Raw genomic sequence first — 17,345 nt, forward strand, 5'->3', positions numbered from 1 at the left:
AGTCAGATTTTTGTGTTTGTGTATGTTGTAAATATAACTTATTCAGAAGCAATATTCTTACCAGTGTTCAATCAGCTTTGACATATTTAAATCTGCATATTTGTGACTATTTGTGATTTTTACGTTTCATAAAGGGCATTTTGTCCTCTAATCTTAGTAAATATAGGCTATTCTTCAGGTTTCATTTTATATTGTTAAATTTGATCTATACATTCAATTAAACCAATAAAATTAAATAATTTACACTGAAAAAATTGAGATTTGTAGTTTTGAATGGACAAATAAGATGTGGGAATGCATTTTAAAACATGAAAATAAACCTCCAGTAGGTGGCAGCAGGTGACCGACTCATGAGTGAGTCATTGAGTCGTTCATTCAAACGAATCATTCAAACGCTGACTCGTTCAGTAACACACTTGTTGCTGTGAGAGGCGTTACGGTTCTGCTGTGAACGATTTTCACGTTCATGAATGCGGTTATTAACGTTACTGTAGTGTGAAGCAGAGCAGGACAGTGTTGTGGAGCTGAGCACGGCCGCTGGAGAGATTGTTACACAAACACACGGCTAGCGAACACCGGGACTTTTATTATGACGGGACAGGACACATTTGCCGGGCGCCTGAACTGATCCGCTCTTCCGGTCATGATTATGAGGTAAAGCAGCTCTGTTTATCATATTAGATACATTTAAGTGTGTTGAAAATGATGTTATGACATTACTCCGTGCGTTCACTTCTTCACACTGCTAAGAGTCATGCGCTCCTGCCAAATAAAACGCAAAACCGAGAGTAGCGCAGATATGAGGCAATTGACAGGCGACTTCCTCAGATGCTATGCTGAAATGTCCCTGTCCTTAGTTAAAATAGCAATTTTCTCACAATTTACAAATAGTTGGAAACATTTGAGATATTGTAGATACTCAACTGAAAAAAATATATAACACTGGCCTAGTGGTTTTTGGATATTTCACTGCAAAAAAAACTCCATAGTGCACCTTTAACTATTTTTTTTTTTACTGTTCCTGTGGTGTTGAAAAACTACAATTTCTGTTAATCCTATAATTTTCTATTATAATTTATTTAAAGTGAATAAATTGTAATGAAAAATAAATAAAGTAAAATAGCTTAAGTAAATCGTAAGTGGAAGCGCATCTGTCAATTCATTGAATGTTCAAAATATGTTCAAAATACACATTGGTTGGCCTATTCATGAACACACTTTAGCAATTACACGTTTAGGGGAATAGGGCATTATTAATATACCATGGTGGGTGCTATGTGGTAGAAATGGGTAATCCGCTATCTGCCCGTCTGCCCGTGGGTCACTTCAAAACTATTTGAGATGAGGTGAAAACACACCGTGGTGGTACATTGTGAGTGGATATATTAAATCAACTTAGAATGAGTGTGACAAGTGTGTTTTCTAAATGTCCACGGGGCCAAAAGGCAACATCCATTAAAGAAACATCCAATCACATAAAACGGAGTGATTTACAATTGAGTTCAAGTGCAACTAAAAGCATTAGTTGCTTTTAAATCGAGAATTTTTTTTCTCAAAAAATTTGCTATGAAAGCCAAGCGGTCAACCTCTGCAGAGCCTTAGCCCACCACCATGAGCTGCCTAATTCAGGTCCAAATATAAGCATTCCTATATTTATGCAAAGCTAAGGACCATAACCCATCAACTCTCAAGCTTCACTTAATTAGCACATGGTGGAGCAGATCTGATGAAACCATACTGCTGACCTCCATCGGAATTTAGTCAGCCAGGCTGTTAATAGACACCCCCAACCCCACAGGTCACAATTCTTTTCGGGGTCACATGGATAAAGTCAGGACGAGTTTCGCAGTGTGCCCCACACAGCGGGGTCGTCAATTCGCCTTCGAAAATAACAACGGAAACAATTCCGAAAGAAGAAATTAATTTTCTCAGAGCAGCTTTAATTTACACGCTGTGTGGCACACCAGTCACTCCGAATGTGTGATGTTGTGTGCAGCCTCTGGGTCGCAGTCAGAATGTGTTATTTTGGTTCATGATAGAAGTATTAATGCACTTATCACAACATTTGTTTTAGGTTCCCTCTCGCTGTGCAGAGGTGAAAGAAACGTGTTTTCCAGATAGGATGTGCTCTCCCAGAGGCTGGAAGATTAGCCGCTCTGTAAACAAGCTAAGGGGGAAGGGGAGGAAGCGGAGAACAGCAGATAGGCAGAAAGAGGGAAAGATAAAAAAGCCAAAGGTTGGAGCCACAGAGCAGGTGGTGGGCAAATTTAAGACTTTGTATAAGCATTTCATTTCTATGTCTATAATTGATTTTGACAGGGGAGGAATTACAGTCACGCGCTAACAGCTGTAAACATTCATCATGTTTGAATACTGCTGGTAGTGTTATGGACCGATCCATATGTGCAACTTGCATTAAACATCTTTGACCCAATCATATCACTCACATGCAGCTGTTACGCCTTATAGGAGTGTCATTTTAACTAAAACATCTTAACTTAAGAAAAAAGACACCCACCTACTTGCCCATTCAAAGATGGTATACAGTAGGGCTGAATGACTGAATTTCATGATCGATTTACAATGTTTGTGTTGCCAATTTTAATGTGATGTATTTTCATGTACATTTAGTAGACTAAAGTGAGTCTTCTAAAGAATGTGTCATTAGGCTATCTTTGAATCTTATCGAAAAGAAATAAATGTTGGACGGGGACTTGGTTGGATTCATTGGTTGTTGACTGAATGGAGTCAGATCTGAATGCAAGCTTGTGACTGTATGAAAAGAGCAGGTTTTAAGAAGACTAAATGAAACATACCAATGGTTGAATCATTCATAATAAAAATCAATAACCTGCATTTATAAAACAGGGTGACTTTTCATTTCATGTCGAATTTAAGATGGACGTCTCTGATTTAATAATAAAAATCAATAAATAAAAATCAATAAAATAAATAAAAATAAGCAACACAATGGTATTCAACTGTGATGATAAAAGGAAATGCTTCTAGAGCTCCAAATCCAGATCACCTCTAGAATCTGCTGAATATTCAGCTTTGCCATAACATGAATAAATCACATTTGAAAGGACATTTAAATAGAAAACACAAATTTTGAATTGTAACATTATTTCACTGTCTGTCTGTCCATCCGTCTGTCTGTATAAAAATGTGTTTTTTTATTTAACTGTCCTTTAAAACTTAAATTATTTCTGTTATGGCAAAGCTGAATATTCATATAACCTGAAACGTAAAATTAAATTTATGATTGGAAAAGTCTGGCATGTGTCTAGCACACGCTTCAACTGAATTTTGCCAAATGAAACATGAATGGTTGAAGAATTCGTAATAAAAATCAATTACCTGCATTTACAAAATAGGGTGACTTTTCATTTCATGTCGAATTAAAGATGGATTTAAATCTCAGCAGTACAAAAAAAAGAGGAGAGGTGTACTAAACTGCTTCAGTGAATCAATTAAAAAAACAATATATAAGTAAATACTGCTATCACTGTATCTTTAAGACATTTATACGTAAATGTCTTTGTCAAACTTTGCATGTGACCTTTTGCATTTATCAGGGTATGCCGAGATGCTGCATACTGAATATGAATTGATAAGTAAATGTAATACCACTGCTCTAAATGAGCAATTCTGGCATTTTATAAAAAGTCTCAGAGGACCTGATCTATTTTCGCTTATATACCCCTTTTAAAATGGCCTAGAATTACCTGTGTGTTGGCTCCCAGTCTCAGACACATGCCTCCAGTGGCCGTGCCGTCACCCTGCTCGGAGGGGTTCAGGTGGCGACTGAACCGTGGCAGTGGGACGGCTGGACGACTGTCAGAAAGGAACATGTTGGCAGGTGCTGGTATGATAGCAGCATTGGTCACAGGACCTGTTGGGGAGACAAAGTGGAAAAAATATCAGTTCTCTCTGAAAACATTTTCAGTTTAGTAAAGGTCTGTGAATACTGAAATTATGAAATAAAAAAATGGTCCATTTTAACACAAAGCATTTTCTCAGCTAGTCCTGAAAACAATGTGCAAGGACATTGTGTTGTGAAAAAGCTAAACAAATCCCTCTGCAAATACTCTGCATTTCTTACATGTGTTCACACAATCAGAGGTTGCAAAAGAAGGCCAAATTAATCATTTTAATGACAAAAGAAAATATATACACATTTTCAAAGTAATAATAATAATATTCTTAATACTGCATATATACTGTATCACGACGTTATCACATTACAAACGATTTCTATTCCAAAAAAAAAAGAAAAAAAGAATAGAAGTTTCTGCTTATGTATACTTTCTCAAGTCCTCAATAAAATAAATAGAATTAAAAAAAAAAAAAATAAGCAGCACAACTGTGATACTAAAAGGAAATCCTTCTAGAGCTCCAAATCCAAATTGCCTCAGAATAACTTCGGAAGGAATCTGCTGAATATTCAGCTTTGCCATAACATGAATAAATCTCATTTTAAAGGACATTTAAATAGAAAACACAAATTTTGAATTTTCATATTATTTCACTGTCTGTCTGTCTGTCTGTTTTTTTTATTTAACTGTCCTTTAAAATGTAAATTATTGCTGTTATGGCAAAGCTGAATATTCATATAACGTGAAACGTAAAATTATATTTATATATAACACATTTATATTTATTAAAAAGATAAATGATATAAATATATAAACAGCATAAACATGAATACATTTCTTAAATAAATACATAAAAGTGTGTGTTTATACATACATACATACCAAACAGGCATAGCATTATGACCACCGTCCCAACATTGTGTTGGTCCCCCATTTTGCTGCCAAAACAGCTTTAATCATTCGAGGCATGGACTCCACTAGACCCCTTGAGTTGTGCTGTGGTATCTGGCACCAAGATATTAGCAGCAGATCTTTTAAGTTCTGTAAGTTGCGAGGTAGGGCCTCCATGGATAGGACTTGTTTGTTTAGCACATCCCAAAGATGCTCGATTGGATTGAGATCTGAAGAATTTGGATGCCAAGTCAACACCACAAACCATTTCTGAACCATTGTTGCTGGTTGTGTGCATTATTCTGCTGAAAGAGACCACAGCCACCAGGGAATACTGCTTCAATGAAAGGGTGTACATGGTCTGCAACAATGCTTTGGAAGGAGGTACGTGACAAGGTAACATCCACATGGTTGGCAGGACCAAAGTTTTCCAGCAAAACATTGCCCAAAGTATCACACTGCCTCTGCTGGCTTGCCTTCTTCCCATAGTGCATCCTGGCGCCATGTGTTCCCCAAATAAGCGATGCATACACCCGGCCATCCACATGATGTAAAATAAAGCGTGAATCATCAGACCAGGCCACCTTCTTCCATTGCTCCGTGGTCCAGTTCTGATGCTCTCATGCCCACTATTAGGGGTGGGCAGGGGTCAGCATGGGCACCCTGACTGGTAAAAAACTGTAATGCACTGTGTAACCCTTCTATCAGAACCAGCATTAACTTCTTGAGCTCATCTGTTTGATCTGACCACGCAAATCGTTACGTAAAATCCAAATTTTTCCTGCTTTTAATCAACTTTAAATGTTTACTTGCTCCCTAGTATTTCACAGCCACTAACAGGTGCCGTGATGAAGAGATAATCAGTTTTACTTCACCTGTCAGTGGTCATAATGCTATGCTTGATCTGTGTACACACACACAAACACGCAAACTCGCACGCACGCACACGCATAGATATTTACACACTTATAAAATAATTTTGTCATCATTTGCTATAATCAGGAAAGTAAACAATCAGATTGAAGTATGATTCTCACAATTTTCTGCAAGCTTTTTTCTAAGTAAATGTATGTGCCTTTTTATATATAAAAAGGACACTTGGAGACTCCAAAAGGACACCAAACAACAACTGATATAAGGAGTCCATATAATTAAAAAAAAATGCACACCAAAGCATATTAGAGAAGAAAAAAAAAAGTTTTTTCTCCTGCAGAGAAACTTTTTACATTACGTATAACCAGCATCAGCAGTGGGATGTTTTGAGGTTCCATTCAGTCTGTATTTCACATATAGGACTTGCAATCTTCAGAAACTATCACAGAATATGACATAGTTAGAGCTTGTGGTCTGTGTTTGTTGGGCGACTAAATCCAGAAAATCTCCAAGTTATGAAATGATTTTCCTACTTCAGTTCTCCCTCCTACTGAGTGCAATTGGATTGGAAACTGAGGAGATAAAACAGCAGATAATCTTTTACAACTCCAGCACTCTAAAGCACTACAGATCTCTTTACCTTCCCGCTTACAATGTCTGACATTTTTATTTGCTCATTACTGTCAGTGTAGAACATACTACCACCAAATCACTGAAACCATCCATCTGCCTGAAGCCTCTTTCATACTGACCAAAACTCAGTAGCAGGAGAAAGTTTGTTTGTTTTCATTGAGCTGACGTGGTGTCTACACACTCTCAGGAATATAACAATGTTCCCGCAGCTCACCGGAGATTAATTAACAACAACCAGGTCCAACTGAGCTTCTGGCATCTGCTGTCTACTGTCCTCTTTAAAAGAGCTGAAAACAAATCATCTGCACCAGTGAGAACTGTGGCAGACTCAAATGAACTACATGAGCTTGTGTATGAAACATGCCTTGACTGAGGGATTCAAACAAAATCTAGTGTAAACTGTTTATAGACTTTATTATAGACTGTTCCGAACTTCAGAGTTATTAAAATGCATTGGAAATGCATCAATTTACACAGCACGCACACAGTTACAACATTTTCAATTTTGTAATTGCTCTCAGCTGTTTTCAACATTGACAATGAAGGTTTTTTTGGCACCACGTCAGCATATTAGAATGATTTCTGACGGATCATGTGACACTGAAGACTGGAGTAATGATGATGAAAATTCAGCTTGAGTAAATCTGAAAATATATATTTTAATTATACATAATACATTAGTTAAAACATTAATGTTGTGAGATATTAATGTTTTGACTAACGTATTATGTAATTAATATAAAGCTGTATTTTTGGTCAAATAAATACATCCTTGGTTAGCATGAGACTTCTTTCAAAAACAAAACAAAAAACGTATTTTAACGATTGCCAAGTGCCAAGAGTGATGCCAAGTGATCCCAATTTATTTGGATAGTGTATATTTTATTGAGTATTATTATATAAATGTATATAATATAAAAATAGATATCTTTCAGGATAAATTATATTATAAACAAATTTAAGTTAAAAAAAAATTAACTGAAAAATGAAATATTTTGAAATAAATAAAATATGCAAAATGCCAAATAGAAGCAAAAGTCTAGCCAAAAATAGATGCAATAGAAGCATTTTACAGCAAAATCCTAAAACTACTGCCAGGATCTGTAGGCCTGGATTTAATTGTGAATCCTAAATTTCCAATATGGCCCTTTGGAGAGGACAAATGTTTTTTTTGTTTTTTTTTGATAACTTGCCAATGGTAATGCTAACTGCCTAAATTTTGCCACAGGTGTGTATTTTTATTGGAATTTTAATATTTAACCACCGTTTTTACTATTTTGCACTATACACAAATTACTTACACTCAGGCCCTTTTGGAAAAAAAATTCCATATTGAAACTGTTATTTTTAATCCTGTTGCTATTTAACTATAACATTATGCAATCTTTGTTAATAGGCTTTTATTCTTTTGGCAAGGCTTAATTTTTTTATTTTTTATTTTACCAGATGGTGCTTTTTGTTTTAGGTTTGGCGTATAAAGCAAATACTCACTTTATTCCTGTTTTTTGTTTATGCATATTTGCACCCAAAAAAAATCTTACTGAAAGCTAATTTTATGAGAAATCAACCTCAAATTTGAAACATAGCTTTTTTTAGATTAAGTTTTAGAGCTCAACATGCATATATATATATATATATATATATATATATATATATATATATATATATATATTTGTTTATTTTACAAAATATTATTCATAAATCATTTTCATAAACTTTAACTACTCTAACTTTTTTTTCTTCACTTTTCTTCACTTTTTTGACTTCAACAATATTCTGCCAAGAGTCTTCTTTAAAATGAGACCAAATGCCTGTGCTCCCAAGATTCATTTTTTATGACAGTTTTTCGAAATTTTTGTCCTCTATGGACCTATGTGCAACTTTTTTTAAATGATGCACAAGGGTTAAGGAAAATAAGATACATAAAAACAGAATCATGCCACCGTAAGATCTGTCATGCACCAATAAGAGCTCAAACGTTTCCATAAAAGCCCAGAAAATGCCAGTGATTTTCCATCAGAAACAGATGAAACCCCAGAAAACATAATTAAGGTAAGTATCCACACTTCAAAGACGCTGTGGAGTAACTGTTTTCAACAGCACAATTTTGTCCTGTCACCATGATATTCTCTAAAGATTAATCATTGCATAATTTCACAGAAAGAGACAGTGTGAGGAGATATATCACACAGAAGAGTTGGTTGGCAGATTAGATTAGACTCATAAACTGTGTTGGCGTTTTATAGAAAAATTAAAAAATGAGCTCCATCACTCACACGGTCTAAGACATTCTAGACGCTGATGATATCAAAAGTTAAAACTGGCCACGCAGGAAGTATCTCGCCAGACTGGAATTGTTTGTTAAGGGGTTTTTCAGTTCCCCTGGCAAAAGATGCAGGACATCATTAGATAAAAATAAGATAATAAAATAATAATAATTAAAGAAATAAAATGCATGAGTGTGTGCCCATGTGGTCTAATTAAAAGCTGGGCTCTGCTGTAAGCATGAAAACCGAAATGGAGATCAACTGCGTTCATTTGCCTTCATTTTTGTTTTGCAGCCATTAAAAAAAGTCACTTGCCTTCCCTATTTCCTCTCAAGACTTTTGGATTTAGAATTGTTGATTTATTGAGGCCAGTCAAATTAACACAAAGGCACTTTCAAAATCTGAGCTTCTGAGGTGGCCCTGTGCTTTCCGTAAAAAAAGAAAAGACGGTGATAAATAGGTTTCTTGCAGAGCAGTGGCTCAGTGAACTGTGTGTACATTAATCCCCGTTTCTCAACGATGCCAAAACAATTATGATAAAACAGGTAAGCAGTGATGCAGCGGCAGACGCCCAGAGGATGTGCTGGTCTCTCGGCAGTGCGGATTTGGCGGGAGAAACAGGCCGCTCCTCTCCAAATGCAATTAAATTATATGGGTCTTTTCATCAATTCAACCTCAACCAGAATTGTTTGGAGAGGATGCAGAGCTGTTTTATGCAAGCCTTCTTTCAGGCCTACGATACCAACATCTTGCTTTTCCACTAACTAGGCCCAAATTAAATCTTTACCTTCTTTTGCAATTTCTGCCCTTTTTGGGATATTATGTGGAATGGATTTAAGTTAGAATGTGCACGCTACACTGACATTGTTATGCTACAATAATAATAATAATAATAATAATAATAATAATAATAATAATAATAATAATAATGATAATGATAATAATAATATATTAGGGCTGGGCAAGTTAACGCGTTATTATCGCGTTAACGCATTAATTAATTAACACCGACAATTATTTTATCGCACATTAAAGTAGTTATTCATTATTATATTGAAAGACCTTTGCTCACTGCCTCTGAATACACATACAGACAAACCATTGGTCACAGGAGAATACAGTGCTGTCTCTAAGCCAAGGGCTTGACATTCTTTGTCTGGGACAAATGGGACAAATAAAATATTAAAATAACCAGAAACGCGAGAATGATTCAGATTTTTGTTTTTGTTTTTATTATATTCAATGTAAAGAGCGATTGATGGCCTACGTATAAAATAAAGCCCTAGGGTGAATATCACAAATATGCAGATTTAAGTAGGCCTATGTGAAAGCTGACAAAACACTGATGAGAATATTACTTCAGAATCAATATATGTATTCCACGCAATATGGCTTCCGTCGGATGCATTCCGTGCATCAGGGATGGAAATTAACTTGTTTGTTCACCGGCCACTGTGGCTGATGGATTTCAAAATCTACCAGCCACTCAATGTTTTAACCAGCCAGTTTCTTGTTTTTAACTGACAATGTGTAACTGCATGTGAAAATTAATACTACAAGCTCTACAATACTTAAGCTGTTTATTTAATCTCAAGTCTCAATGAAATGCTAAAATTTTCTCTTATACATAAAACCATGAACTGATATACATTTCATTAAATGAGTAGGGGTCTGTGCGTTTTTTTTTTTTTTCTGGATGTGGCATTTGGAAGATTCGTGGTCTTTTATGGCTTCCAGTTTTAGGTTTTTAGTCCCAACAATGAAACTATTAGTTTTGGCATCTTCTGAAGCGTGTTGATGACATATCGAGCAGAACATTGTCAGTAGGGATGTATTATATAATCTCTATATACAGTATATTTTGTCACTTCACATATATATTATCTTATAAAAACTTAGTACACATAAATTATATAATAACTATGAATGATGGAGTTCAATCTGGATGAAAATCTTTGGGTGCAGATTCCACGTCAGTCTGCTAAGAGCATAACAAATGAATGCAATAAATTTCACTAGCCGACAGAAATTCCACAGAAGGTGTGCATAATATGCTGTGAGTTTGCTGTAATGACAGCAGTCCTCTGAAATGTAATGATGACACGCATTTAAAATCAAGTAAATCCCCTTTGAAAGACCCCTGTGAAAACTTTTGGCATATTTTGAAAGTACTGAAATATAGTGCAGCTCCGCGTTCGTTGGGTTTTTCAGACTTGCAATGATTTGTTCAGATGGGATTTGTGAAAAATGATTGATTCCCTTCAAATTTTAATTATTAATTTGTTTGAGACTTTAGTCCGCTCCCCTATTTGCATCTCTTGTGTGTAATCAGAAGAGGAAAATGTACTCCAAAAAGATTTTCTCAGTATCTGTACAAAAAGAAATGGCAAGAATCAAGTTAAAAAGAAACCACTGATACTTATGATAAAAATAAAAGCAAACACAGGTTTAAATCTTCTTTCCCCCCCACCCCCCCCCCCCCCCACACACACACACACACAATCAAATAAAGACTACAGTATGTGTGTGTGTGTGTGTGTTGGGATAATGTGCCAACACACACACATACTGCAGTCTTTATTTGATTGCATGTGTGATTTAAACCGAACAGGAGTACAATCAAATGTGTATGAGAGATAATGTCATGATCTAAAGATGAAATGAACGATTTTCAGCTAGAGATTTTGCTGGCACGTTCAATTAACATTGGATTAATATTTTAAAATATCAATACTAGAGATGAAAAAGATTGTTTGGTGCAGCCCACATCTTGTGTCACGCTGAATTATGTTCAGTGTCACTCTTCTGGATCAAGGCTAAAAGATAACATGCAGAAGACATTTCAAACCAAGCGTCTTACACACAGGGTGAGCCTGGCTGATACTTCATTATTTGGTGTTAGAGTATGCGGGAGGCATAACATGAATGTTAATGAAGGTTTTAAGACCTAGTAGTAAAATTAAGGATGCCTGCGGGTGGATTTACAGCACTCAAACGTGGAAATGGTGAGGGAACTCCCCACATCAAACCAGGCATTCTGAGTTGATGCATTTAATGGACGTGGTAATAATTAACAGAAAAAAGACCGGTCATGTAAAAAACACAAAACTTCTGCCTACATCATGTGAGCAGCCTGCCCATACAGGCTATTTTGAACAAATGTGCACATTTTTAAATCAAATAAAAATAAATATTCTAAATGTGCATAGATTATATACAGAAAGCAAGAAAAGAGTGCTCCCTTTATAATGACTGAAGTTATCAATCACTTCATTTGCAGAGCGAGTGGCTACGATGCTCAACGCTGCAAATGGCATTGTAATTAAAAACCTTTGACAGTCTTCAGACTATGGAGCTTGAACAAAAATTAGCATGGGACCGTTTAAAATCAGCTGCCTATCAGTGGATTACCGACCATTTCCGATTACCGACCGCTGCAATTAATTACCGACCCGCACCGCAAATGATAATATTAAAACAAAGTAAATATTATTCCACCTGTTGTGTGATGATTGTGTGCTAAGCTTTAGAATGCGGCGCTGAACTTTTAGTTTCATTGGCGTCAGTTTTCGCGTCGGCTTGATGAAGAGATACTCATCTACTCATCTGCGGAGGGTAGCTGAGTATCAACAGAACTCAATTGCATGCAAGCTGGAAGAAGTAGAAGAAAGCGAGTGTACAACCAATGATTTATATAGAGATCAGTGGTGTAAACGATCTTTGCCGTTTTTAGAAACAGGGCTTATTAAACTTCTTTCTTACATTAAAATATGTGGGCAAATACATTTTTGTCTTAGTGCATGCATTGTTTTAGTTTCAGCAGGGTCCCCGCTAGCTTAGCTTAGCATAATGAATAGAATCCTATGTTGCCAGCTAGCATGTACCGAGTAAAAGTGATCAAAAAAACAAAAAAACAACACCACCTAATTACTTCCTGTGGCCTGCGTATTCACAACAAGTTCAAATAGCGTTGCAGATATCGACTAGGCGATTTCCGAGGCAGATATTGACTTGGGACTATATTATGGGGAAGCACAGGCGAAGCACTGCTACTTGGGCGCAGAGATATCACGCAACACATTGTGATCGCTCAACAGCCGGAGGACGTGAGGATGAGAGCTGTGATATCTCAGCGCACAAGTAACAGTGCTTCGCCTATATTGTAAGTCTTTTCGAGAGTGCTCTAGATTAAGTTTGATTTGTTTTTTATTCTTTAATTGTACTTATTTAGTCATTTAACAGTATTACATTATCAGCACAGTCTAGTATTTTTTCTATCTACTGTTTTTTTTACCTTTTAAAATGTACTGTATCCAAAACAATTAATTTTACATAAAATTACAAAAAAATTACATTAATGATAATGCACAAAACACACACACAAAAAAAGTATCTTACACGATTAAGAAAATGTTAAATGTTATTTGCATCAATAGGGGCATACATTTTTGGTCCAGATCTTGTATTGAAAATAAGAGTCGAGCACTCTGTAAAGTCTCCTCCAGCACATCCCAAAGTCTTTCAATGAATTTAAGGTCTGGGCTCAGATGTGCCAATTCATATGTGAAAATGATTCTTCAAGCTTCCTCCCAACCATTCTTTCACAATTTGAGCCTGATGAATCCTCAAATTTTTTTCCTGTTTGAAAAACAAAACAACAACAAACAAAAAAACAGCACATGCTAGATAGGTATGTTTGAAGCATGACAGCTGTTTTTAGCGGGTCCTCCTTAGCTGGTCATAAGCTGGTTTCAACTGCTGATAGCTCCAGCTTAGGACCAGCTCAAACCAGCTTAAACCAGCTGCCATGCTTAAAAACATACCTAACCAGCATATGCTGGTTTTCTCAACAAGGATGTGTCTTCCTACATGGCTGTTTAGGAAATGAAAAGCTACACACCACATCAATCAGGGTTACAAGAACTGTTGCCAAACATATACCATGCTAGAAACATACAGTATAATCACTGCAATAAATGATCCAATCATAGACTCTTAAGCATTTGCCTATTTAAATCGAAAAATCTACTTTTTTTTCAGACAGGCAGTGTAAAATTTTATAATTAAGTCATATGGTATAAATATATGACTCAGTTATTATAATGTATACCATATTAACTGATAATCTTGCTCTCCATTAACTGGTTCAATCAATGATTTTGAGTGTATTGTGAACAAATCATTCAGAATTTTCAGATTTACAATGACAACAACGAGGTGGCAGCACAATGAGCAGCACCACAGCAGGGGTCTGAACACGTGAACGGCCTCAGCCCAATTTATGAAGCATTTTGTGAATTATACACACCACTGAAGACAAGATGGCAATGTCTGTTCACGGCCTTGTATAATGCACTGCATTATGCTACTAGCCATTCAGCCATGCAGTTAAGTTTCATCTGCCTGAATGCAGTGTGAAATGATTTTTAAGAAAAACACCTGGAAGCAGGTTAACCGAACACTGCGTGGCGAGGCAACTTTGTAAGTAATGCCATAAACGTCTGTCTCGGGGAACGTGCCAGACTGGAAGTGACATTTCAAAGAATCTTCGAAGGTTGTCGTTTAGCAAAATGAGAGAGAAATATATCACTGCTACAAAAGCATGAACGTTTTTATAACATTTTAAACTCCATCAAATGGCGACCGGTGAAAAGTACCCAACCTCCACAAAACTGCTTACCGCCGCTAGATCTGAAGAATCAAGATAAATGTGCCAATTTGCTGGGGGGGGTTTTGACAAGGGAGTTGAATAATGCATCCAAATCAGGAGGAATCTCAAGTAGAACAAAAATATATTTTTTGTTTGTTTGTGTGTGTGGTAGAAAAAGAAAAGAGAGGAATGAGAGAAAAAGACAATGGAAAATAAGTTATGCAGATATGCACATCTACGTAATATGCTTCGATCAGTCTAGCACAAAGGTTGTTTTTGTTGTGCTAATAAATGTAAAAAAGTATTTGAAGAACAAATAGCTAATAAATAATAATGAACTCAGGGCGAAAGTAGCTCTGTTCCAAATAAGAATAAAGGCACACAACGCAAATTTAGTCAGTTTTTAAATATTTTAAAAACTTGTTTTGAAAAATATAAATATCTATATTGAATGAGTTATTTAAAAATTTAAAAATATTCATCTCACTTTGTCTGGGATTTGTTTCACTTCATCTAAGTGCATTCTGGGATTGCCTTCCTTGCAAAGAATCCATAGTGCTTTAGAATTCACTAGGGGTGTCCCCGACTAAGGATTTACATAATAAAATGTATGTATGTTACTAATTAAAATGTATACAAATTGTTTGGAATGAATAAACCTAAAAAAAATAACAAAAATAACTGCAAAAAGGCCACACTGCATTGATTTTGCATTTCACATGTCGGCGATTCTAATTAAATTGGCTAAATTGGCTGTGTGAGCACGTGCTAACATTGATGTACTGAAAAAACTATTAAAAATTAATTTACTGAATTACATTAGAACATAATACAGATATACCTTTCTAATAAAATAAAATAAAATAAAATAATAAAAAAAAAGTAAGAATCAAAACACAAGGTAGAGAACAAAAGTATGCAAAAGTGCAGGGGGATATATATTTTAAAACACAAGCCACAAATAGTACAATTAGATAACCCTGAGTGATCAATACATAAAATAAAAATAAAGAAATTATTAAAATAACGAAAGAATAGATTTGAATTGTAAACTTTGTCTTTTAACTGCAGAGACAACAAATAAACACTACACTGGAGTGGCAGTCTTTTTTGCTAAACATGTCCATCCAAAAATCTAATTACAACCGTCTGAAACGTTCCCTACCTGTTTAGAAAAAGAAAAAAAAAGAGCGCAGACATTAGCCCATTTCGCACAACAAATCCTGGGGAACTGCCGGGAAATTACCAGAATGATTTTACAGGTAAATACATTAAAAAAAAAAGCCTATGGTGTTCACACAACTAATGGCTTTTTACTGGCAAGAGACTGCTCACACATCAGCACCAAAATGCCAGTAAATGATGTAAGGTCATCTTTAAACGCTGCACCGTTGTCTTCATTCACCCGCATGAGAAGAGCTTGAGTTTCACTATCGGTTAAATTTGACAACATATTTTGACGTCTGAGAGAAAGGCATAATGGGGTGATCAAACAACACATTTTTGCGCTTTAAAACACGAGAAGTGCATAATAGTATCCAACTGAAGAGCTGTAGCGCTGATAAACGGAAAAGAAGGCTGAGTCTCCAGCGTAGCACATTTAAAAAGCTGCGAGATGTGCCGCAACAGTCAAAGATTGCGATTAAAAAGCTTACTGCAAACAGTGCAGAGTAATCAAGTAATCTCCATAAACTCCATTGAGCACCCTCAGCCTCAGTATGATCCTCGTCTCATAACGCCTCTGTAAAGATTCGACTGTGAAATGTGTTGAATTAGTCTCCTCCTATCAAAGCATCGATCTTTCAAACTTTAGTTAGCGTGTAATGTTGCTGTTAGAGCATAAATAATACCTGTAAAATTATAAAGCTCAAAGTTCAATGCCAAGCGAGATATTTTATTTAACAGAAGTTCCCTTTCAAAGCCTACAGTGAACGGCCGGTTTGGACTACAGCAGGAAGTGCAGGGATGTAATGACGTCACTAGAACCGTTTGTTGACTAACCCTCCGCCCACAAGAACACGCAAAATAGGGGGCGTGGTCTTGTTGCTCTCCCACGTGGAGAAGAGCGCGCATTCAGTGCTTGCATCTCCCCGTTATGGTAAGAGGCGGGACAATTCCGTGCAAAGTGCGCTAAGATGATATGTTGCACACTGTAAACATAATCAAAGCTTCGAAACACGCGAAGAACGGGACCTTTAAAGGTCAGCAAAACATGCCTTGAGTTTGGTCCGGCATACCGTTACACTGTCCTGTGACTCCGGCCAGGCTACATGCCTAAAGTTCTCATTACTCCTTTTAGGGACTAAGTGGTGAACTTACAAGCGCTGCTTCTGAAAGAAAAAGACCCAGTCAGTCTCTGCCACCAGTCACTGTGTGACCCCTATGCTGAAGTGACTGACAGATGGGGAATGATGAAGGGAAGGAATAGAGACGTGGTGTCCCTCCTGCTACATCACTGAACTGCCCTCTAAAATGGTTCCTTCACACAAACCTGAATAAGAGGATGCATGCCGGTTCCTTTTATACCCGTAAGTCCAGGGAGTGAAAATTTCACTAATTGTCAATGAGGTGATTGGGGCTCCTAAGTATGACTCCTAGGATCAGTCATCCACACTACATCTCATTTCTTCATATCAGGGAATGAAGGTTACAATAGTAAACAAAACGGCTCTCTAAGCCAAACTTAATATCCTAATCAGCTGAATAAGAGAGTGATGTTTAATGCAGGGTGATGTCTACTGTTGCAGGACTGATATTAGTCTCGCTCACTCCGAAAAGCAAAAGCAAAGTATACTATGGGCTTCAGATACGCACCTAAACGGTCAAACAGCCTACACACAAATATGCCGAAATGCTGTTTTGGTAAGTATCCTTTGGTAAGTATCCTCGTAAGTGTATAGAATGAATAACTTATTATAACTTATGTAGTTTTAAACCTTAAAGATTTTTGGGGCGCCTGACGTGCCTTTAATTTTCTTGTTTTTCTCACCCATTCTAGCAGTTAGCATCAAGTGCTATATATATATTGTTTTAAACAGGAGAACCTGAAGTTTCCATCTAGCTCATTTGATGTCCCAATTTTACATGTATTTATTCTGAGAATGGATTTAATTAATTTTTTTTATTTTTAAACGGCAACAAAAATGTGGTATT

General features: G+C 36.4%; 1 protein-coding gene across 1 annotated transcript in view; it reads right to left on the bottom strand.

Moving 5' to 3' along the window:
* Positions 1 to 17,345, bottom strand: part of wdr18 (WD repeat domain 18) — a 131,351-nt gene that overhangs the window by 12,822 nt on the left and 101,184 nt on the right. The window contains exon 8 of the mRNA XM_067431129.1: positions 3,729 to 3,895. Coding sequence (XP_067287230.1) covers positions 3,729 to 3,895 — 167 coding nt within the window. The remainder of the gene's footprint in view (positions 1 to 3,728; positions 3,896 to 17,345) is intronic.

This window comes from Pseudorasbora parva, chromosome 22 (genome assembly GCF_024679245.1).
Source record: "Pseudorasbora parva isolate DD20220531a chromosome 22, ASM2467924v1, whole genome shotgun sequence".
Taxonomy (NCBI): Eukaryota; Metazoa; Chordata; class Actinopteri; order Cypriniformes; family Gobionidae; genus Pseudorasbora; species Pseudorasbora parva.